Source organism: Globicephala melas, chromosome 12 (genome assembly GCF_963455315.2).
Source record: "Globicephala melas chromosome 12, mGloMel1.2, whole genome shotgun sequence".
NCBI lineage: Eukaryota > Metazoa > Chordata > Mammalia > Artiodactyla > Delphinidae > Globicephala > Globicephala melas.
Genome location: NC_083325.1, coordinates 39,215,394 through 39,238,223, shown reverse-complemented (window position 1 = coordinate 39,238,223; position 22,830 = coordinate 39,215,394). Strand labels below are relative to the sequence as shown.

Here is a 22,830-nt window from a genome sequence, read left to right as displayed (position 1 = left end):
CGTTAACTTTGGTGAGGCTCAGTCCCCCCATCCACAAAGTGGAAGTCGTGAGACCTGTCCCAACGAGGATCAGATGAAATGACGCACATGAAAGCACTGTATAACGTATAAGGCAGCACACATCTGTGAGGAGTCATTATTTATGATGAATAAGCAGGAAAGAATCCAGATGCCAATTATTTTTCTGTCTTCTCACTAGGCTAGGTAATCTAGCCAGAGAGTGAGTGGGTAAGATTTTCCCCACTTACGTTCACAGCCAATATGTAAATCTATAATACACAGGTGTCTGAGTTCTATTATTTATAAACCTATTTTAATATGCTATATTGTTTCTAGTTCTCTTCTGGATCTCCCGGCAATAGAAAACATCAAACTCAGAAAAGTTATTTGCAAATTAACTGGGCCAGAAGGAATTTTTATCACTCGTTTGTAGACCTAACATTTGTGTCACTAATTTCTAAGGAACGGGGCACTATTACGATTACAATAGGGTGTTCTGATATGGACCTCTTTCCTCCTATCATTTTTTTCCCCTTATAAACCTGCCCCAAATTTCCTGATGTGGGTAATAAAGAAGTTTTATGTTTGTTTGTCTGCATTAAGATATATTTGCTGAAGTTTGGGGAACCTAAAATTAGAATATTTAATAAACAACTACTGATTTTCATCACCTCTTTGGGATTTACCACTAATCCAGGGACATTAGCTTTCTTGAGCTAAATTAAAAGACAAATTCAAATCCTGCATGGTAGCCACCAAAAGCATATATTTGAAAAACAGAATTCAGCATGCCATATTATGCATTATTTAATGGTATGCAAATTATGTCAGACAGTTAGGAAAACCACACTTTAGCGTTAATAAACAGCAACACTACTACTACATTAATTATGATATTGCTATGATTTATTCCCAAGTTTTGCATTTTGATTCTCCTTGAAAATTTATGCCATCTGATAAGCAGTAACCTATTTCCCCTCCTACGCGTCCTACCCATTCCTCAAATCTGTTCCTCCTTCCCACCCGATGGGTGTCTGCAAAAACGGGTACAGAAATACAGTCTTAAGCGGCTGCATTGTCTTATAAGCATTAATAATTAAAGAACAAGCAAACACCACCTAAAGCTCCAACATTTATTGTGTCAATGTTAAGCACACTTTTTAAAAGACAACATAGAATGTATAGAAACAAGGGGTCTGGGGGACTCATGCTCATTTCCACAATACGGGGAATTAGGTTGGCTGGTCTCAGAAGGGCCAGGACGGCACTCAGGACAGCGATGGTCCATGGGCCCTCAATATGGGACTGATTCACTGTTCCAATGTGGGTCTGTTTTTTTGTTTTTACTTTTTATTAAAAAATATAAATAAAATGGCACTGCAGGCCCGGGCAGGAAGGACACTGCAGGACTCTGTCTTCGCACAACGGCTTCTTGGAGGCTACTGTCAGAAAACATCACAAACTAGCAGGATGACAGACCACGCAGATGTCAGCTGGGCGGCACGTGTCCACCCCGCCCCTGGGGGTTCAAATTTTCTCAGAACTTAAGGGCTCTCGAGCTTCCATCCGAAAACTGCCACACATCTTGAGCTCTCTGGGTACTACGCCGAACGGGGGTGTGTGAAGAACCTAGAAAGAGGTTGGAGACAGAGGAGGGGGAAAAAAAAAGTACAGGTGTGACTTGGCCCAGTCATTTTCTGTTCTCTAACTAGCTTTTTAAAATTATAACTTAAATCAAGCACAGGTTGAGCCACCGGCATCTTAAACATGATTTCAAACTCAATCTCCCCCACCTCCCCCAAATCTCTGACCTCTGAGTGCCTTCCCCATGCCTCCCTCCCCGCCTTCCCCCAAAGGACCCGGACACCCTCCCCGATCATAGGACAGTCCTAATAAGCTGGGGACACACCTGGAAGGAAACACTTTCCCTTATGACTGAGAAAACTGAGTAGGAAACAGTCCTTTGGTTGAGGAGAACAGGGGAAGGAGGAGGGAGGGGGACATTTCCTTAAAATAATAATAAAATTATAAAGAAACAAAAAACTCAAAATTGATGTAAAAGCAGCACAACGAAAACATGAAATGTCATCAAGTTCAACGTCAAAGCAGCCAACGATTTACAAGAGGCGAACAAATCTCTGAAGAGGAAACCAGAACTCAAAATAGTTGCTCCCAAATGGCACCAAAAACTGCCTGTAGTTTCTTTCAAACATGCAGTTTTCTTTTCTTTTTTTTCTTTTTTGTAAGGGGACAAGGCAGTGGTGAAGGGAAGAAGGGAGTGGTTATTTTCCTCCAGGGTTCCTCCCTTGCTTTGTACATTGACTCGAAGCAGCAGAACTGGGAGTCCGGATGTGCCGAGGAAGAGGGCTACGACTGTGGCATTCCAGGCCTCGTTGCCATGGCGACCCGAAGCAGGGGCCTGGGGCCTCCTCTCCCCTGACTTGGCGCCGCAGGAGGCCCAGGGTCTGGAGCTCAGCTGCTTTCTCGAATCCCCCCACCCTGAGCAGTGGAGACCTGGGCTGAGGGGCCTGCTGTGTCCAGGTGGGCTCTTGGGAATTCCATTCCCAGCCCAGCCCTAAGTCACTGTCGTCGAGGCCCCTTTCGCTGATACCCGCCCCCCCCATCAAACCCCTTTGTCAGACCTGCTACCAATATTTAAAATCCTAACAGACAAAGTATAGCTAGCATGGGCATGTACCACATCCATTGTTATTTAAAAGCACAGCCCCCCCTATGGGTTTGGGGGTCCTACTTTAAAGGATAGACTTTGGGGAAATGGCTTAATTTGCCTTTTCTGCCATCTCATAAAGACCTGATAAATGCTCCCTTTATCACTTTACAGAAAGGGAAAACAGTATTTGGATCAACCATTGAGTTGCCTTCAGCCAAGTTTAGGTTCTTGAGTACAATGGACCCACGTGAACTGTATTGGTCTCCTTTCCCATGTGAAAGGGAGGAATTGATCGCATCCCATGATCATGAATGACACTGGGAAATAGAGAGAGAGAGAGAAATAGGCCCATCCCCTTAAAGGCTGATTCACTGGCCATGTGTTTTACTAAATGAAACAGCGGGCTAATGGGATAACAAGATGACAGCAAGCAAAAGAACAGAGCCACCAACCCATGTCTACAATTTGTAGCAAAGCAACCCTGGAATAAATGTACATAATCCCAGCTCCATCTATGTGTTCTGATGTCCATGTCTCTAAAAATGGGTTCATTTATTGTTAATCGGGAAAGCTGCAGGGCCTTAGGAGACACTTAGGAAAATTTGCTAAGTGGCTAATGCCTTTTAAAAGTTAACAGTCTTTTATAAAACACTTTTCCAAGCAGGTTTAAAGAACACTCCTAATCCCATCCTCATACCAGCAAAAGTCCCACAATTTTTTTTTTTTTAAATGGGAAGTAGTCTGAAAAAAAGAGCATAGGATGTGTACATTCTTGAACACACCAGGCCCAGGGACAATGGAGTAACAGAATCATAATGAAGAACACACGACTACAACACAGTCATAAGAAATCATGTTTGTGTGTATGGAGCCGGGGAGGGGTTTAAAAAACGAAAACACTGCTATTTCCTCCCTCACTCTCTGAGAGTAAAGTGTTTGAAGCAGGACAGAATGGGGCCTGAGGCTTCTCAACTCCTTTCCAGGAAGGCCTGAAATATCCCAGTACCTTTTAACAAACTTTTAGTGTCTGTGAATAAACCAGCTCATTTCCTTATTTCTCCAAATGAAATGATATCTAGCCCCCGCCGCCACTTCCTTTCAAGTCCTCACTTCAAGCATTGTGAATATATACAGTATGAACTTATTGCATATACAAAAATGGTATTTAAATAAACAGTTCTATCACAGAATGCCCTGGGAAAAGCTCAGCTACTTCACACTTCCTGCCATTGCTGGTACAAACGAAGACCCAAGCGTTCACCTCACTTCTTAGCAACCTTTAAAATATGTTCGTCTCACTCTTTTTGTAGGTCCTAAGCAGAGAGAGGAGAGTTACTGGTTTCAGGATGAAGGTAGTACATGTGCTGGAGAGTGTCTGGGTTAAAATCTGTGAGAAATAGTATTTACTGTATTCCTGTTTATTAAATTGTTCTCAAAATGAAGATAAAAAGGAACATGTTAAGCTTTAGGAGTTCAAGTATGTAGAGAACATTGCATTCAACACATCAGGGGTGTCACATAAACTTAAGTTGAGAATTTTGAAATGTGTTCATGTCCTTATCAGTTCCTCGTTTTAAAGCTTTATCATGACTTCATCCTACTGTTGGAAATGTTTTTTGTTATTTTATATTAAGATTTTTAATTTTAGGGTTCTAGATACAAGATGTCATTTATAAGTTATATTCTTGTTGCCTAGGTTTTCAGTCTTCTATTGTTCACGCAGCTTCAGAAATAATATTTTATAAGAGGGCTTCAGTAAGTCAGGAGACTGAGAACCCTGAAGAACCTGTCTCCCAATAAATTTATTTAACTTTGGGACCATGTAAATCAAACGTAATCTGTGATTTATCACCAGATGTTTGCACCCTCCCCATTGCCCATTTAAGAAATTTGAGCATACAAGCATACAGTATCCACCATTAATTCTGTCTGTCAGGATGCAAAACCTAATTACACTAAGAGCATCATATACTGAGAAATTTAAGTGAATACTGTACATAAAACCTGCACAGCCGTACTCAGAGCGCCTAATAAAAGAGTAATAGGAATACACAGCGGTTTTATGGACATTTAATATGGTGGAGCAAAGTCACCATGTCTGAAACTGGCATGGCACTTGAAGAATATTTCTATCTGTCTTGAACAGCATTCTGGATTCACTTGTGAAGTTAAACTCATCTAAAACACATATATCACCCCTCACTTCACTGCCAATTATCAAGTTCTGCAAGTACCCCCTCATTCCATCCCAGCTCCTGTACCATTTATGCTCTCCCAAATCATCTCTTACCAGATTCCTCTCTGCCTCCACTCTCTGCTTCCCACCCAAACAGACTTTTAAAAAATACACTTACTTTCTCTATATTTTAGAAAGATAAAACAATTCTTGCCTCAGATAAAAGGCATTCTGTGAAAAGGCCACCTCACAAGGCACCAGGGCATAAGAACTGAGCAACAGAAATGCTACCACAAGACAACAGAACGGTTTTTGTTTTGTTTTTTACAAAAAGAAGAACAATGTCGTATCCATTCATCTACACTGGGGACAGGGAGACAGTGTCACAGAGGTATGTGTTTAATAAAGCAAATAGATGCTGCAACATGCAGTATTTGTAAAACTGACAACACAGATTTCTAAGTAGGGGTTTTTAAAACAGACCTAACTTGCTTTTCAAAGACGTTGCTTCATTTTATAAATCTGTTGGTTGGCCAAAAGATAATTGAAGGGTATTCCCACCCTCATTTGCTATCAACCAGGAAGACCCTATAAAAACAGCTACAACATCTGTCCCAACTAGGGTCCCTAGGATCTCAGAATCACAAAGCAAACCACCATATATCTCAGGAAATTAGTGGCTGATTCCACAGGTTTGGACAAAGCTGGCTAAACTCCTAGTTACTGCTTACTTGCTTTCTTTTTTTTCCCTCCTCTCTCTTTTACCTGATGCTTTTGTTTCTGGATTTTTAGATTTGAGGGGTGGGATTATTTTTGGTATGAGGAAAGACTCTTATGTGGAAACAAAAGAGCTGATTAAAAAAAAAAAACTTTTTTACATTATGTTCTAAGATAGGGCATGATGGGAGAATAGAAAAGAACTTTTAGACAACAAGAACACAAAAAAAATCCAAAGGGAATAAAGGTTTAAGATGCTATTATCAGGAATTTTTTCATTTATATCTGAATGGATTACTGCTAAGAGATGGAGGGGAAGTTTTTAACATCATACTGAAAACACTTTCCATTTCTCGAAAATTATTCTAGAATTATAAAGTCTAAACTATTTCCATGGCTTGAGATATGTCTATTTTAATATAGTAAGTATTTTATGTTCCTTTAGGGTATAATACACGCATCAAAATGCCCATAGAAATAATCTTGAAAAAGACTGACTGGCCTTCTCTTAAAACCTGTTATTTTCTTGAAAGTAATTTACAGAGTGTGTCAAATGAGGACACAAGAAGCTTACATTGTGTACTTTAATTTTTTTATTTTTTTCAATAAAGGGACAAAATGGGTGTATGAACAGGTTAATGCAGACAACTGCCAAAAAAACACAGACAGTGGTTTTTCCAATAGAACTTAACAAAGACCAGAAACAAATACAATAAAAAGCCAGGTTGTAATGACCTTTGGTCATCCAAATAAAAAAAAAAAAAAACCAAAGAAAAATAAAAGATCAAATTAAGTGCCTCTGTTTTGAACAGGGCACATAAGCAATAATAAATAGTGACTCCCATAGTAAAAGATAAAATTTCAAGTTACGACAAACAGCTTTCATTACAGGAATAGAAAAGGCCAATAACAAAATATTCTGCATTGCCATTTACAAAAAAGTATTGACTAAAGCGGGCTTTCTCTTTAATATGCTTTGCATATGAAATTCTTTCCAATCTAAATATAAAGCACCATTTAGTTTTTGGCAATGAAAAAAACTGCAAAACATTGGTTTTTTTTTTTTCCTTTTTTTTTTCTTTCTTTCTTTTACTGCATATGAAGGTAAGATGCTGGAATGTAGGGTGATAGAAGGAAAGGGACAAAAAGCACACTACATAACAAACCAACGTTATTAGCTTGCAGTACTGCATACAGCATGGCAGCAGGAAAAAGGAACAAAAAAGGATATGTACAACCCCTATGACAGCCATCCGTGTGACATTCTAGCAGGCTCCCCCAAACCGCCATTATATGGCTTCTCATCTGTACAATGTCACACTTTTTTCTCTTTTTTTTTTTTGAAGCATACAAATAATTTGCACTATATTATCCTGCCAAATTAAAAAAATATACTGTGGCAGCCTGTCTTTTTTTTTTCCACTACCAAAAAAGGTACATTGATACCTTTTAAGAGAACAAGCAACAGTTAAAAATACAAGCTTCAATATAAATACTATAGTGCCTAACACTAGATGAACATTTAATTCAAATACCATTCTAGAAATACAGAAAAAAGACCATAAATGTGTTTTAGCATAGGAATCAACATGAGTGTGCATTTTCCTATATTTAAGTACTATATAATCTTAAACCTTTCCCCAATGTATGTTTTTTTTTTTTACAACCTGAAGAGCGGTGTGTATCCAAGGCATAGAATTTCCACTACCATTTTTAAATGGATAACAAGTCTTGTAACACCACCAAGACAATGGAACCCTAAAATGCAGTTCCCCCCTAAACATAATGAAGTGTTTTTTTAAAAAATTCTTTTTTCTTAACATTTATATTTAAAAAAGTTTTGTACAAAAAAATCCTTGCACTGTAGAAGCGAAAGCAATCATTCATTTCTATGTTAAGTGTATTCTGTTTTCCATTCACAGCGCTTGCAATGTTGAGTCCGAGTAAGTAAGCTCATTAGTCAAGTAAATGGCGGGCAAAGTTTTTTTTTTTAGTTTTTTTTTTTTTAATGCTCATCAATGAGATTGTGTTCAAATTATTTTTTTCAGCATTCTTGCAACTTTTCCCTTAAGTATAGACCTGTAAACTGGGAAAATTGTACAGTGCACTTAATTGTCCTATCTGAGCAGGTTTATTTTATACTCAACCTCTGTATCTCTGATTAGAGAAAAGATACAGATATTACAGGCAGAGTCAAGTGCTATTTGAACACCAACTGGGGCAGATGCTAGCTTAATAAAAAAGAAAAAATTAAAAAAATAAAATAAAAACAATGAATCCTCTTTCATGTTAACACAAATAGCACACAGTGTATGGAAAAGAAATGAAGTACAAATTTTAGGGAGCACAGACATATATACTGCTACTCTTAAAATTCTTTCTCTTCTTTTTTAAGAATGTCACATTTAAACGCAAGTCTTAAGAATTCATAGTTAATCATCATTGTATCAATATTAGCTTATACACCTGTTCTAGTTTAAAATGGCAAATAGTACCACATTGTGCTAATAAATCACATTTTTTTTTCCTCTGTTACCCTCTGTCAAACCTTATTGTCAGTCTCTTCTTTTTAACATGCTATTCGAGGTCTTAAAGTTTATCGTTTGATTGTCCATTTGACAACCAAGTAGATCTGGATCTATTTCTTCTGGTGCCAGAATTTTTTTCAAAAGACATTATTTAAAACAAGTTATCTTCATAAAATGAATCCCTTACTAATGTATTTCATCGTGTTCCAGAGCTTTTGCACGTTGCACGTTCAATTTAATCATCATTTAAAAAAAATAAAACTTTGGGCAAAAGAGCCCATTTCTTTTAAGCTCTCATCAGGAGCAAAATAGCTTTTATACTGGTATAATCAGTTTTGCTTATAAGATTAAACGAAAGGGAAAAATGATGATTAACTAGGACATAATGGGTCATATTCTTAGGTAGCCATTGTTGTGAGAAATACAATATAGAATTATACTCTAGGTCCTAAGGTTTATTACCTCACCCAATGCTGAATTAAGCTACAAGTTTATAACAAGTAGAAAGAACCATCAATGTGGTTTTAATAGATCCAAGGCACTCATATTTTAAAACCAAATGATAGAATAAACTTGTTTTATTTTTCTGTTAATTTGTCAATTCAAGGCCTTTCCTTCATCTCCAATTGATATATTTAACCCTTTAGAGACAGACATTTAGCTTGTAGAGATCTGCTTTCAGTGCCATCTATTCTGTCTATAGAGGGTTAATCCAAAGACTGTTTTCCCTCCTCATGTTATAAAAGAAAACTGTACATGATATGTATTACAGAATGTATGCAGCATGGTCTTTTTCTCTCTCTCTCTCTTTTTCTCTCAGAACGGAACTGGAAACAGCAACATGTTTTCTCAGCAACGAATCGGGGACAATTTAAAATAGCCATAACATACCATACATGCTGTCTAAGTTTAAAAAAAAAAAAAAAACATACACAACATGTAAATTATTGCACAAGAGAAAGGCTCAAAGTTTGCGTAAAATGCAATAGTATTGCCCCATACAGATCATGCATTCAAACGGTGAGAACATAAAGGAAAAAAAGAAAAAGAAAAAAAAAACAAAACAAAACAGGTGTGCTGGTGACAAGCACTCTCATATTCTTAGCTTCCGTTACTTCTGTTTGTTTGTTTGTATGTTTAAATCACATGGGACTAGAAAAAAATCCTACAGGGTGTGGGGCTGGAGGGCGATGGGGAAAGGGGAGGGTGATGAAAAAAGGAGGTGGCAGGTGGGAGTGAGGGAGGGGTATTAATATACCTCTATTCAGTTTTTATATCATTATTCAACACTCGATCACTGTGCCATTTTTTCATGTGTTTCTCCAGGGTACTGTACACGCTAAAAGGCATCTTACAAATTTCACATTTGTAAACGTCCTTCCCCACCTGGCCATGCGTTTTCATGTGCCTGGTGAGCTTGCTACTCTGGGCACAGGCATAGTTGCACAGCTCGCATTTATAAGGCCTTTCGCCCGTGTGGCTTCTCCTGTGGACAGTGAGATTGCTACAGTTCTTGAAGACTTTCCCACAGTACTCACAAGTGTCGCTGCGTCTGCCCTCTTTTGAGCTGGGCCTGCCCGGGCCCGGACCACTAATATGGGGCGTGCTCCCTCCACTTCCCGTGCCGCTGCGCCCCGAGATCCCTCCGTCCAGCTCCCCGGGCGGCGTGGAGAAGCGCAAGCTTCCGTTCTCCGAGGAGTGCTCCGACGAGGAGGCGAAAGGCGATTGTCTGGAGTCTCCGAAGCTAAGGAAGGGATCTTTGAGCTGCCTGGAGGCCGCGTAGCCGGCGAGCCACTGCGAGTACACATTCTCCGTGTTGGGCATCGCGGCCGGGGGCAGGTCGAACTCCTTCTCGAGCTTGATGCGCTTGGAGAAGGGGCTCAGCGAGCTGGGGCTGCCCAGCAGCAGCTTTTTGGACAGGCCCCCCGAGGCCGACTCGCCCGGGGAGCAGCCGCGGCCGTTAACAGTGCCATCGTCTATGCGGTCCGACTCGCCGGCCACCGAGTCTTCGTCGCATGTGTCCCTGTGGCCCTCGGCCTCGGCCAGGTGGCCGCGCTTATGCTTCTCGCCCAGGACCTGGTGGAAGGCCTCGCTGAAGTGCTGCATGGAGCTGAGCACCATGCCCTGCATGACGTCGGGCAGGGCACGGCCCTCGTCGCCCACGCCCACCACCGCGCCCCGCGAGCTGTTCTCGTGGTGGCGCGCCGCCTCCAGGCTCAGCCCGAAGCCGTAGTCCACCCTCTCGCTCTCCGTCAGCTCCTCCTCCTCCTCTTCCTCCTCTTCTTCCTCTTCCTCGTCGTCCTCCTCTTCCTCCTCGTCCCCATTCTCCGGGATCAAGTTGGGGTCGTTCTCGCTCTTGAACTTGGCCACCACGGACTTGAGCGCGCTGCTGGCGCTGCCCACCAGGTCGCTGGTGCCGGGTTCCGGGGAGCTGGCGGTGGAGAGGCCGTCGTCGGACTTGACCGTCATGGGGGACGACTTGTGCATGTGCGTCTTCATGTGGCGCTTCAGCTTGCTGGCCTGTGTGCACGCGTGGTCGCACAGGTTGCACTTGTAGGGCTTCTCGCCCGTGTGGCTGCGCCGATGCACCACCAGGTTGCTCTGAAATTTGAACGTCTTGCCGCAGAACTCGCATGACTTGGACTTGACCGGGGGCTGGGAGGGAGGAGGGGCGGATTGCAGAGGAGGGAGTGGGGGCGTCGCCAGGAAGGGCGGCTTGCTACCTGGCTGGAATGGTTGCAGTAACCTTTGCATAGGGCTGGGCCGGCCTGGGGACAGCGGTGGGCTAGACGTGTTCCCTGCCAGCTCTCTAAGTCTCCTAGAGAAATCCATGGCGGGAGGCTCCATAGCCATTGGATTCAACCGCAGCACCCTGTCAAAGGCACTCGGGTGATGGGTGGCCAGGGCCATCTCTTCCGCCCCCAGGCGCTCTATGCGGTGGGGGTCCAAGTGATGTCTTGGTGGTGGACTAAACAGGGGGGGAGTGGGTGGAAAGCGCCCTTCTGCCAGGCCGGAAGCCTCTCTGGATACTGATCCTGGTATTCTTAGCAGGTTAAAGGGGTTATTGTCTGCAATATGAATCCCATGGAGAGGTGGCTGGGAAGGACATTCTGCACCTAGTCCTGAAGGGATACCAACCCGCGGGGTCAGGGGACTTCCGTGTTCGCTTTCTAAGTAGATTCTTAATCCATGAGTGTTCTGTGCGTGTTGCAAGAGAAACCATGCACTGGTGAATGGCTGTTTGCAAGTTGTACATGTGTAGCTGCTGGGCTCATCTTTACCTGCAAAATAATACAACACCAACATCAATGTTTAATCACCAAGGAGGGCATCAGCAATTGCTTATTTATGTTCCACCTCCAGCCTTCCCTGCCCCCAGCCCTCAACCCCACGGCCTAAGCCCTCACTGACCTTATCCCCTGTGCCTAGATGGTGCTGGCACATCTGGAGGTTGGTGCCCAATAAAAATTTGTCAAATCAGTCTTCCTGCCATTTGACTCAGTTCTAAGAATTTTAAATCCAGTCTTCAAAGTAGAAAGATCTAGATCGATTCAAGCTTGAGGATGAGGATCCCTACATTCTAGAGAAATTCAGCAAACATCTTCTGTCTGAACTTTCCAGTCTTTCACCAGCTGTGTTTTGGGGCAAGCCATTTCATCTCTGTGCCTCTGTTTTCCTTGTCCGTTAAGTGAGGGATTTGGACAGGCTGGCCTAAGGGAAACTTTCCTGCTTTCCTAAATCCCCCTGGGTGGCAGGTGAACTGTCTAAACAGGCAATCATTTCATGGAGATATGAAAAAAGAGAAGGTCAACTCATTACAATTCTCTGTGGCCCTAGAGATGCTTTTAATCTTAGCCTGAAACACACTAATTGTTGATATTGTTAAAAATGAGAAGGTACTCATGAAATAATTACGTGGAAGAGAGACGAGCGACATCCTCACAACCCCAGCCTGTGTGAGGGTCAGTTAGTCCCAGTTCTGGTTCCACAACACCCCACGGGGATTCCCATTTTTATCTCAAGGGCTGTTACAAAAAATCTCAATAGAGAAATTTAATTCAGATTTAACCAACAGGCCATATCAAATCTTTAGGAGTTGTCCACCCCAGTCAAACAAATGGGAGTCTAGAGAAGTCAGGTGGAGTGTCTAGTGCCAACTTAAGCAGACACAGCATCCTAGTTTAAGAACAGTTAAAGCAGCCAGCACCATGAAGGGCAGCAGGCTGAGAAATGCTACGCTAGCCTCCTCCTCATTATTTTGAGAGGCTAACAACGTGAACCAAATTATACAACATCCTGCGCCCTCAGCTGAGCCTCAGCTCCAGTTGAGAAAGAAACAGAAAGATACAGTTCAGCTAGTCAACTCTTTGGCCAGTAGCCAAGCCGTCTGGAGAGGGGCCCTGCTTAAGTCACATTATTTCTCTCTCGCTGAAAAGAACCCGAGAGTGGGAAATGCCGCTGTGGCAAAGAGGGGCCAGCTTGACTTCCCAATCATTCCTTTTCGGTGATAGCTAAACTAAAAAACACATATAACAAGGGAGTAACTAACAGTTTACCAGTAAACTCAGCATTAAAAAGGGCTCAGATGCTGGTGGCCAAAGGACTAGGATGAGAAAAATCAGTAACTTCCCAGGAATTCCAAAAAAGACACTGTATAAAGCACAAATGAGAAATACACTTTAGTCCTCCTTTTTAAGAGGAGTTCCTTAAGGCCACAGGTAGTATTTGTCAGTAACTCTTGAAAAAGGAAAAAATTCACCATGGAGTTAAAAAGTGGGAATGAGGAATTAATCAATTATGATTCTTCCATTTAGCAAGTCAGAAAAGCTGGCAGCATCTTCTCAGGAGCCCCAAACACTCATATTCCAAAACAAGCCAGCCTCACTCAAGCACTTGTCTGAATAATGGACTCCCTGCCCTGCCCTTGTAATTTACTTTACAATGCATTTATAATCTCACTCAATATATCCCACTCCTGGGTAAATCTCTTTAACAAGATTAGATGATAAGATACCAAAATTAGGTTTCAAACATTTGCTAATGTGGAGGGGGAAAAAAAAAGGCAGAAAGATTTTGAAAGAAAACCGCTGACATTAGTATCACATTATCTGCCTATTTTTGTTTGCCTTCTCTCTTCAAAGGGAAATAAAAAGCATCATTGAGAGTATTTTCATAAATTTTTTGTTGTTGTTGAACAATGACTTGGGTCCTAAATAGGCAGGAAAAAAACTGTCTAGTTCCAACTACCGTGACCCTCTGTGGCTTTCTCCTTTGCCTCTCTAGGACTCTGTGTTATTATCATACATTTAGCCTGACAATCTGAATTGGGTAAGTAAAAAGGAGATTTGTCAGCTGAAGCAAGTCGTTAACACTTTCATCACTACAAATGCCTTTAAATCATATTTTACCTTATAATATTCTATTGAAACCCAGGACTGGACCCACAATTAGCGATGCTGGTTTTGCATGCACCATGAATGCAGTCATTGATAGATGCCGAAATCTATATAGCACTACATCAAGGGTCTCATCTGGATCCTTTTAAAAAGGCTTAAATGAGAAAAGCCCATTTTATTTTGCTGCACTGAGCTTCCTAAAATTTTGTTTTCAAAGCTATGTGATCATGCTACAATATGTTAACACTGTGCTGTTACCCTCCCCTCTCTCTCATACATCAGGTTAGAGAAAATGGCATTTTATCTTATAATGAGCATACAACATACAGTTTTCACTACCGCATTTTAGTATTCCCATCAACTAGATATTCTAGATCATGAGGGCAGCTAGTGTAATCATAATGTCAATGAGAAGGGCTGTTACGATTGAGACTAAAGATTACATGGAAAGAGCTGCTTTGAAACTGGTAATTATTACCAGTCCACTAATAGCAAATGATGCATTACAGTTTCACCATATAATCTGTATTTCACTCAGCTCATGCCAGTGCACCATATTATATTACAGTGCTCACAGATTCTAAATTCCTAAACTGCAGTCATCAATAAATGTGTTACTTGCTGTAATTTGTGAAATTACTTTGTTCATAACATCTTTGATGGTTTAGAAAGACCAGAATTGATTTCCTGTGTGGCAAAATTAGGGCTACATTGATTTATTGACGTGTAAAATATAATAATATTCTTCATTTACTCTGATGAAAATCAACTTCTCAATTTGAGAGCCTCATTGGGCATTCACTGGGATTGTTTTGATTTAGAGCAATAAACGGAGACCTGCCCCGAGCATGGGAACTTGAGGCATCAAAACGGTTAAACTCAGCTATTAGCTCACCTACAGCTTTTACTTTATTTCCTTTTATTGTATGGAAAGGAAGAACCCCATTCCTGGTTTGTCACCAAGGCTCAAGAGTCATGATTTAGAAGAGTGATGTCTTATGAGGGACCCCTGGCTCTACTATTTACTAGCTGGTAGCTCTGGGACAGTCATTTAATTTCTCCGAGTCTTAGGTTTCCTATCTGGAAAATGAGCGTAAAAAACAGTACCTTAAAGAATTGTGAGGCTCAAATGACAAACATATATAAAAGCTCTCTGTGATCTACCAGGTCCAACATGAACGTGAGTTTTCATTATTACCAGGCTTGATTAGTTACCACGAACGATGACTAACCACACGTTACACACCCACAAGGGCTTCTGGAGGAAAGACTGGAATCCAGAATCCGGGCTTTCCCAGGCCAAGGGGAGGCCCTGGTTAGAAGAAAGCAAGAGGGGGTGATTTTTAAGGCCCTTGCCCATGGTCCACCCAGCAGGGAGGCCACAAGGTCAGTGCTAAATGCTCTGAAAGCCAAGGGCACTGGTTAAGGCAGCTGAGTGGGGTGCGGGTCAGTTTTGCTTCAGAACTTTCTGGATCCCCACAACCCATTTCCACATACCTTGTTCTGGTCACTCCTAAACTGGTCCTGCCGGCATGGGCGCCAGCAAACTAGGCTCCCTCCCATTGCCGGAAGCAGGGAGAAGGCAGGGGCTCCTTATCAGGCTACTGGTTTCCCACCCCCTAGATCAAACTCCCTGCCCTCAGGAGGATCCAGAGCAAGAGAGGGAACTCACTCCCTTCCTACCCCTTCCCTCCAAGGGTGGCTCTGTTCCCACAGCCAAGTAAGGGCCCCAGGCACCCCCAGCAAAACGAGGCGAGTTCTCCCCACCCAGTCAGCATGTAGGGACTTGAAACCATGAGTCCAAACCCCTAAACTGTACAATCGGTGACCTAACCCAGGCTTTTGCCCAGCTAGGCTTGTGGGTGCCGGGGGCGGGGGGGGGGGGGGTGCGTGGCGGGGAGGTGCTTTTAACCCCTGCACCACCCAGCCCTCAGGACCTGAGGGCTTGTGAAATTCATACAATAACTCTTTGTTACCTAGACCTAGGGAGTTAATAAAAATAAACAACTAGCTTCCAGTCTGATCTCAGGGTGCAGGCCCTGCCCTGCAGACACCATTCACAAGAAGGTTGGGTCTAGTTGACCTCCCATCTGAAAACCAGTCACCTTTAAGGCCCCAACTCCTGCATTTTGCTGTCTGTTATTCCCTTTCCACGACACATCATTCCCTTTCTTCTTTTCTTTCCACAAAAGGTTATTTTTTTCATTTACTTTAAAAATATTTTCCTTAAATACAAATTAGATGCCACACTTCTTTTCTTCTTGAACCTGCTTTTTTGTGTTTGGGGTGGAATCAATCCCCCGGCCCCCTACCCCTACCCCCGCATCTGACTTTTTAGCCATGCATGTTATTCCTACAGAGAGAAGCAAACTGTATTACCTTCTAAAACAACATCTTTCAAAAACATTTTTTTCCCAAAAACATTTTTATAAACATACAAATCTAAATTTCATAAGAAGTTCCCCACTATGAAAGTTGGCTTAAGCAAGTAACTGGATGGTGGTAGTCGCAGTGATGGCGGGAGGGGTGTGTGTGGTATCTTTGAATTTTAGCAACAATGCTATGCATTTTTCTCTAAATCTAGGAGAAAAACAAATAGAAATCATATATGTCTGCACATATATAATGTACGATGCATATATAAAAATATACCATGTTTAAATACACACGTAAATGCATATATAACATGCATGAGGATAACTCTAGAGTAACTGTGAACTGACTCCTTTCAGTTCTGGCCTCTGCTAAAGACATATGCCATGGAGTAAATCCAAAGTCCTAAATGAGGCCATGGGAGTAAACGTCCAGCAATACAATGGGCCCTGAACACACAGATATACGCAGTCACCAGCCATGGAGCCACACAAGACCCTGGGGAGGAGACCCGCAGGGATGAGCTGCTTCCAGCCCCATGCCTTCAGTAAGGAGAGAGAGAAAAAGGGGAGGGAAAAAAGCCACTTAGGGCTGAATGGATTGGGGGAGCTGGGTGCCAAGTGAGTAATGGAATATACATATGCAGATGCCAATGTATTTTGGAAATAACTCCTTTCAGTACTTAAAAAGTAAGGGTAATTTCCAGAAACTCTCATCTCTACACACATGGACGTTTGTAGAAGAAATAATGCTCAACTTACAAATACCCTGCGGGGCATATTCTGCACTCATCCCAGGCGTAGGGATTAGAGCTCCGTGTGTAGAACGAGGGGAGGAGAGGCCCCTCCAGTGCAGAAGTTTATCTGTGAAAGAAACCCAAAATCAAGCACTAAAGCTATAAACAACGTGCATCTTAAACCACAGGATATCACATTTCAATTCCATTAAAATAGATTAACATCATTACAACAGCCTTGCAGATAGTTAACAGGCCCAAGGCCTATATCAAAAGAACAGTGGTGAGTTCTTTCCCACAGTTCCGCTTTGTTTCTAATTTTGGTCTTTTTTGACAAAAGGGAAAGGAGTTTGTTTTAGGTATGGGGCAGCAGGGGGGGCGGGGGTTCTTTGGTTCATTTGTTTGTTTGTTATTGTCTGATTATTGTCTTTCAATAAGAGATGTGTAAATAGCAAGGGGGAAATTGGTGATATGACTGGCAGCCTGGTAGAATGGGGGGATTTATCTGCAAGGCTGGTTTACATGCATACATTTACTTTACTTATAGACAAGCTCAAGCAAAAAACAATACGGTAACAGGAAATGAGTAGATTTGTGAATCTTTTCTTCTAGAACAGAGTCCCACTCGGCCTTTCCTGTCCCACTCTTCCCATTCTGTCTTTATGACAGCACCTTCAGTGATAGGGAAACCTTGGGCATCTCAGGACCTGGAATTCTATCCACGGAGTACCCCACGTAGACATGGCTTCTTACAGCACGAAGCAGTGGGCAATAAAGATTAGACTTCTGGGGTTAAGATAACTTTGGCCAAGTCCTCACGTTAAGGGTAAGGAATCCTACCGTTCAATGACAAGGAGCGAAGCAGCTTTCCAAAAATAGCAACACCCTGAAAAACGTGGCCCACCTTCTCTATTCTACTGCACTGGGTTGCGCTCTGGTGAGGAAAAATGACTTCTCACACTGATAAACATAAATCTAGCTGTAAATCAAGCCATTCTTGTGAGATTTTTGCGAGAAAGGAAATATTTGGTTTGGGCAACCTGGGGATTGTATGGTTTATGTGGTGAGTTCCTAGCTTTTCCAAGTCCACCTTGAGCTAACCAAGCATGGAGAGGTCAACCTTGAGACAGAGTGGAGGAGAGATGGAGCAGGGACACTCCGTGTGTCCTAGAGGCTTGGAGTTTGTGATGATTGGGGGAGGCGGGAGAGAAGAAAAACAGACTTTGATGGTGAGTAAACAGAGTATGTTTTCCATTAGCTTAATATTAAGAGCACTTAGAAGAGTTGTTGTTATACTCTAGGATAGCAGGTCTCAAGTGTAAAATACATCCTGTTCTCCTTCTATAGATCATGCTGCCAAGAACAGCCAGGGCAGTCAGCACAAGGTTCCCTTTCATGAGGAGCCTGGTGGGTAACAATGGCGTGTTGCTCGTGGAAGCTCTTACACAGAGGCATAAATCTGTCGTTACTGGGCCTGTCCAGGGAGGCTGCCACGAAGGCTCCGCCTAGCCCGAGACCATCTACAGAGGCCTGTCCTCCTCCCTGACCCCAAACAAAACAAATGCCACAAAATGAACCCGCAAAAGCAGGAAGACTAGACTTAAAAAGCAAGCACGTCTTCATCTAGCGGCTTACGTTCTATGAATTGAGAGGCAAGGGTAACATTAACTACAGATTTAGTCAGAGTGGTTTTCAACGAGAAATCTGAGAATCCATTCTTGCACTTGTTCTTGCCTCAGCTATTTAATAAGTTTGTTTGTCGCCAAGACTGAAGTCTGTTTCTTAGGAGACCCATGCAACAGAGTACTGTGACCCCAGCAGAAAAGCAACAAGGTACTTGGACCCTCACACTGGGAAAGACTCATTTCATATTCCCTGCCACTTACTCTGGGAAGACCCTGAGGTGCCTCAGATAGACCCCCAGCAAGCAATGGGAGAACCGTTAACCTGGTCCAGGCCTGACCACTTGCATGCATCTCCTGTTGGCAAACTCATCTACTAACCCATTGGCCTAGAGCAAGCTGAGTTTCTGGGGGTAGCAGCCTGGCCCAGTTCCCCACAGCACTAGGCCACAAGGCGACGTGAGGGCTCATCAAGGAGAGTGTCTGAGTATCTGCCCCCATTATTTGGTTTGGGGTTTGGTTTTGAGTTGTAAAAAACCTTAGAGATCATCAAGTCTAATGCCTTCATTTTACAGGTGGGGAAACTGAGGCTTTGAGAAATTAAGTGACTGGCTCACAGCTATAATGATGGTTAACCACAAAAGTGAAGAACAGCACTGACTCCCCAATCCAGTGCTCTTTTCTGGGATATCCATCTCTCTCCTCCCCTCTGTCGTTCCCACCCTGGTCTGTACTGCTCAAGAAGTACCGGTGAGAAGGGATCTCTTTCTCTTGACCCATTCGGAGGAACAACCTCTCTTGGGGAAGAGTCCAGCCCAGAGGTGCTGAGTGGACCTTTCAAAAGGTCCAAATGAACTGACTTGGTTTCAAAATTGGAAAACACCCGATCTACTTCCTGCACCTTGCCTCACCCCCCACTGTTTTCATCCTCTACTTCTGCTTCCCCTGCAGAATCAGCCAGCTGAAGAGAAACAAACCATTCCTATCAGCCTAACAAGCTACTGACACTGTCTTCGTGAGAGAGACTCATACTTGCATTTCTCTTCCTCCATGAAGAGTGTCAAACCAAAGACAATGGGGACCCCAGCTGATTCTGCAGCCTCTCCCGCCAAACACATCTCTGAACACGTTCTCATTGGTAAGTAGAATCAACATTCCCACAGGAACTGGAAATGCTGAATTGTTAATAGCTTCCCTAGGGTTTAACTTCTTGCTATGATGCTTTCAATTATTCCATCACAGTTTAGGCAGAATAGAGTCTCACAATTAATGCTTCTAAGCATCACCCTCAACCAGCAGCTCTGCCTTCCCAGGCTGCCCTTGACTGAGGGCCTCTTCTCCTCCCACCTGCATTTCGTTCTCCTTGACTGAGGGAGAGGTGGGCTCCGGTGGCTGGCAGGGAAGTGGGCGGTCCAGCTATGCTCTCTTTATTTCCTTGGTGGTTCTCTCAGGGCAGTGGTTCTCAAATTGTAGACCCAGGCCCAGCATCAGCATCACCTGGGAGCTTGTTGGAAATGCAATGTCTCAGGTCCTTCCTCAGAATTACTGAATCAAACACTGGGATTGGGGAAGTGGATGTAGAGTATAAGAATCTATGTTTAGCAAGCACTCCAGGTGATTCGTACGCACAATCCAGTTTCATAAGGGCTGTCTTAGCATGAGGGGAGGAATGGAAGCTGGAAGCTTTGATGTTCTCCTGGCAGCCAGAGATCCCCTGGCTATGAGGCTCTCATCCCTTCTGTCTGGGACTCACCTCCTTTAGGACCAGAGCAAGCCTGGGAAATTCCTAAGGATCCCTCCATGTGGAATCCAAGGTTCCACCCTCCCTCACTGACCAGGACATGGAACAGGCCCAGACTCAAATAGGGAACGCTCTTTGCATAACATCCAAACCAGCTTATGTCAGGCAGATGGTGTCCTCACTGCTTCCATAAATGCGGAAATGTTTGCAAATGCAGCTATGGCACGCCGCACGGATGCAGTAAGCACTGGACTCCTGTTTCCCTTTCTGGACTCTCCAGTGTGTTGCCCTCCTCTGAATTAATCTTTTCAAATGCCTTGTACTCCTCTGGTGAAAAGCATTTTAACCTGTTCTGTTTCATAAAAGTCTCTCCAGACCCAGCATTCCCACTTTAGGGCCTCAGAAATGCCTTATGTATTATTAGGTTGCCATGTTTCCTTATGGCTGAGTAACAAATAATGAATCTTATCTTTCAGGTCTCATTAAAAAATCTGCCACAAATTGGGAATGGTTTTGATTGAATGTTATGCATCGGTCACTTTAGATTTCTATATGCATCGGGACCGACTTTTGACACAGAGCTCTATAAACCAGGTGGGATGTCCCTGGAATTGAAGATCACTAAATCAAGTTTTAGGTTACCCCAAGAACATCTCAAAGCTTCCTTTACTACTGACCTGTTATTTGTTTCTGAAACTAATCACTAGGTGTGTCATATAGCCACATCACTGTCTACCAATCAACAAGTAATACCACTGATCTACAAATGTGCTGAAACAGCTGAGCGCAAGGCATTATTTCCAAAACACTGAATGACTGCTCCGGGTGCTGACTTTTATAGGAATTAAAAACCCAGGCCTCTCTAGAGGAGTAGATACACGTATAGATGTTCGCTGTTTACGAAAACGTATATGGGCATTTATGTATTTCTTTTCTTAACCATATGTTTCTAGATAACTTCCCTATTTTCCCAGCAAGATGGGGCACCAAAGAAGTAGAGCCATCCCCAAGAGGAAGGGTTACCCTGTGAAGCGTGACCTCCCACTCACCTTGCGTCTTCAAAAAAAGAGAAGATGACAACCCACTATGATGGGGAGGGATCTCTATATTGGTGACAGGCCAAAATAAAGGACACTTACCGCCCCTTCTAGCTCCAACATTCTCAAGTCCCCTCCCTGCCCTCAGCCAGTAGCCAACTTACAGACTACACTTAAAATGCATCCCGAAAGTTTGTAAAGTTCCCTGAACGAACCAATTCCCGTTCTATCAATATTACTGGATCTAAATCACAAAAATAACTACAGTGCAGCTAGTCTAGAATAGAGGCTTCTATATCTAACTGGAAAGCAAATCCACTAAATCTCCTTCTAGCTCCTGACCCTCCATTTAAGGCAGATACCAGCCCCCATCTCTCAGATCCTGTGACTTTTTAGAGTATTATAGAGCCAACATGAGCAATGCCTGTGTCTTGAGTTGTGTCAATCTGAACTGAAGATGTGCCAGCTTTATCACTGTTCACAGACTTCTTAATTAACCTTCTGATATTGTCAAAATCGTATTCCCTTTTGTTCTAGAAATGAGCATTTACATGAGTGTTTTCCCCATCACTATGCTTTTTCACTAGCTAAGATTTTACGGAATCGTGATGCTCTGTATATACAAAGCAAGCAAGAATTCTTCAGACATCACACTATAGAATTTCTTTGCTGAAACTTGTTTATGGTCCTTATATTCGTAGAGACTTCACCAATGACTTTCATCTCATCAACCACTCATTGAAAAACTTTTTTGACCAAGCCTATCACCTCAGAGCCTTGATTATCTAACAACACATTACTAATTTCACCTTTTAAGAGTTCTCACCCTAGGCATCCACTCTATGAGTGAGGAGGAGAGATGACATCTTTCATGCCCCTTTATCTATAAAAATGCAAAAAATGAAAGCCACCAATCTGTCAGGCCTAAACAAAATTTTCTGCAATCTGTGTCTTTAACATAAGCAAAGCATATAATTCAAAAAAAAAAGGAACTTGCTTTTCTGAAGAATAAGTAAGCCAAAGACATTGTGTTCCATCTTTGTGTTGAAATGCAGATTTCCCACTAAAAGGCAAATCCTTCATTTCAAAAGGTTGAATAGGATGGTACTTAAAAAAAAAGAATTCCAACTGGTTAAATTTAGGGTGTTGAAAAAAGTTCATTCCAATAATATTTTTTGGCTCTGGGCCCTAAGTATTTTCACTTGATCATGAATTAGATAAATTTTTATTACATTTTAAGCTCTTGCCTTAGAATGGTGGAACTTCTCGAGGAGACTGGAAGGGCAGCTCATAAGAAGGCAAATTGTTTTAGGACAGTCTTTTTTTTTTTCCTTTGTTTAATTGTGTACCTCACTCTGCAAGACGAGTGTACCCAGGATAAATTCCATTCATTCATTCTTTCACGCATTCATTCAACAACTATTTACTGAGTGCCCGAACTCAGTGAACGATTATACTGCCCCAAGCAATGGACTACCTCTGTGGGCAACGCAAAGAAAAGTCAGACACAGACTTCCCTACAGGAACCTCCATCTAGTAGAGAAGATAAGCCTGGAAAGGAATCGCTCTGCTCCAAAGTAAAAAGTGTGTCATAAGAGAGGCACAGATAAACTGAACGGAAATTCAAAAGACACAAATAACTTCCATTTGTAAGGGAGGAGAGTGGCTTTAGGCAAAAGGGAACTTAGGAACTGGACCTGGAGAGCCAAGAGGAAGGACTTTCTAGACAAAAGAAAAAAGCAGGTATTGATGCCCCAAGAGAAGCAAAGCTCGAGGTGTACCCAGAGCAAATGGGGCCCAACAGGTAGTACATTTAAATCAAAATATTACTCA

At 42.6% G+C, this 22,830-nt stretch overlaps 1 protein-coding gene across 9 annotated transcripts in view; it reads right to left on the bottom strand.

Moving 5' to 3' along the window:
• Nucleotides 1-1,119: 1,119 nt before the first annotated feature.
• BCL11A (BCL11 transcription factor A) overlaps nucleotides 1,120-22,830 on the bottom strand; it is a 98,449-nt gene continuing 76,738 nt past the window's right edge. For 2 of the 9 annotated variants that reach the window (XM_030877299.2, XM_060309354.1), the window contains 2 exons: nucleotides 16,623-16,724; nucleotides 6,837-11,373 (listed from right to left, as the gene is read on the bottom strand). In XM_030877299.2, coding sequence (XP_030733159.1) covers nucleotides 9,353-11,373; nucleotides 16,623-16,724 — 2,123 coding nt within the window. In that variant the 3' untranslated portion in view covers nucleotides 6,837-9,352. Of the gene's footprint in view, nucleotides 1,630-6,836; nucleotides 11,374-16,622; nucleotides 16,725-22,830 lie in introns of those variants that run through there. The other 7 variants (XM_060309353.1, XM_030877303.2, XM_030877300.2 and 4 more) reach the window with 7 other exon arrangements.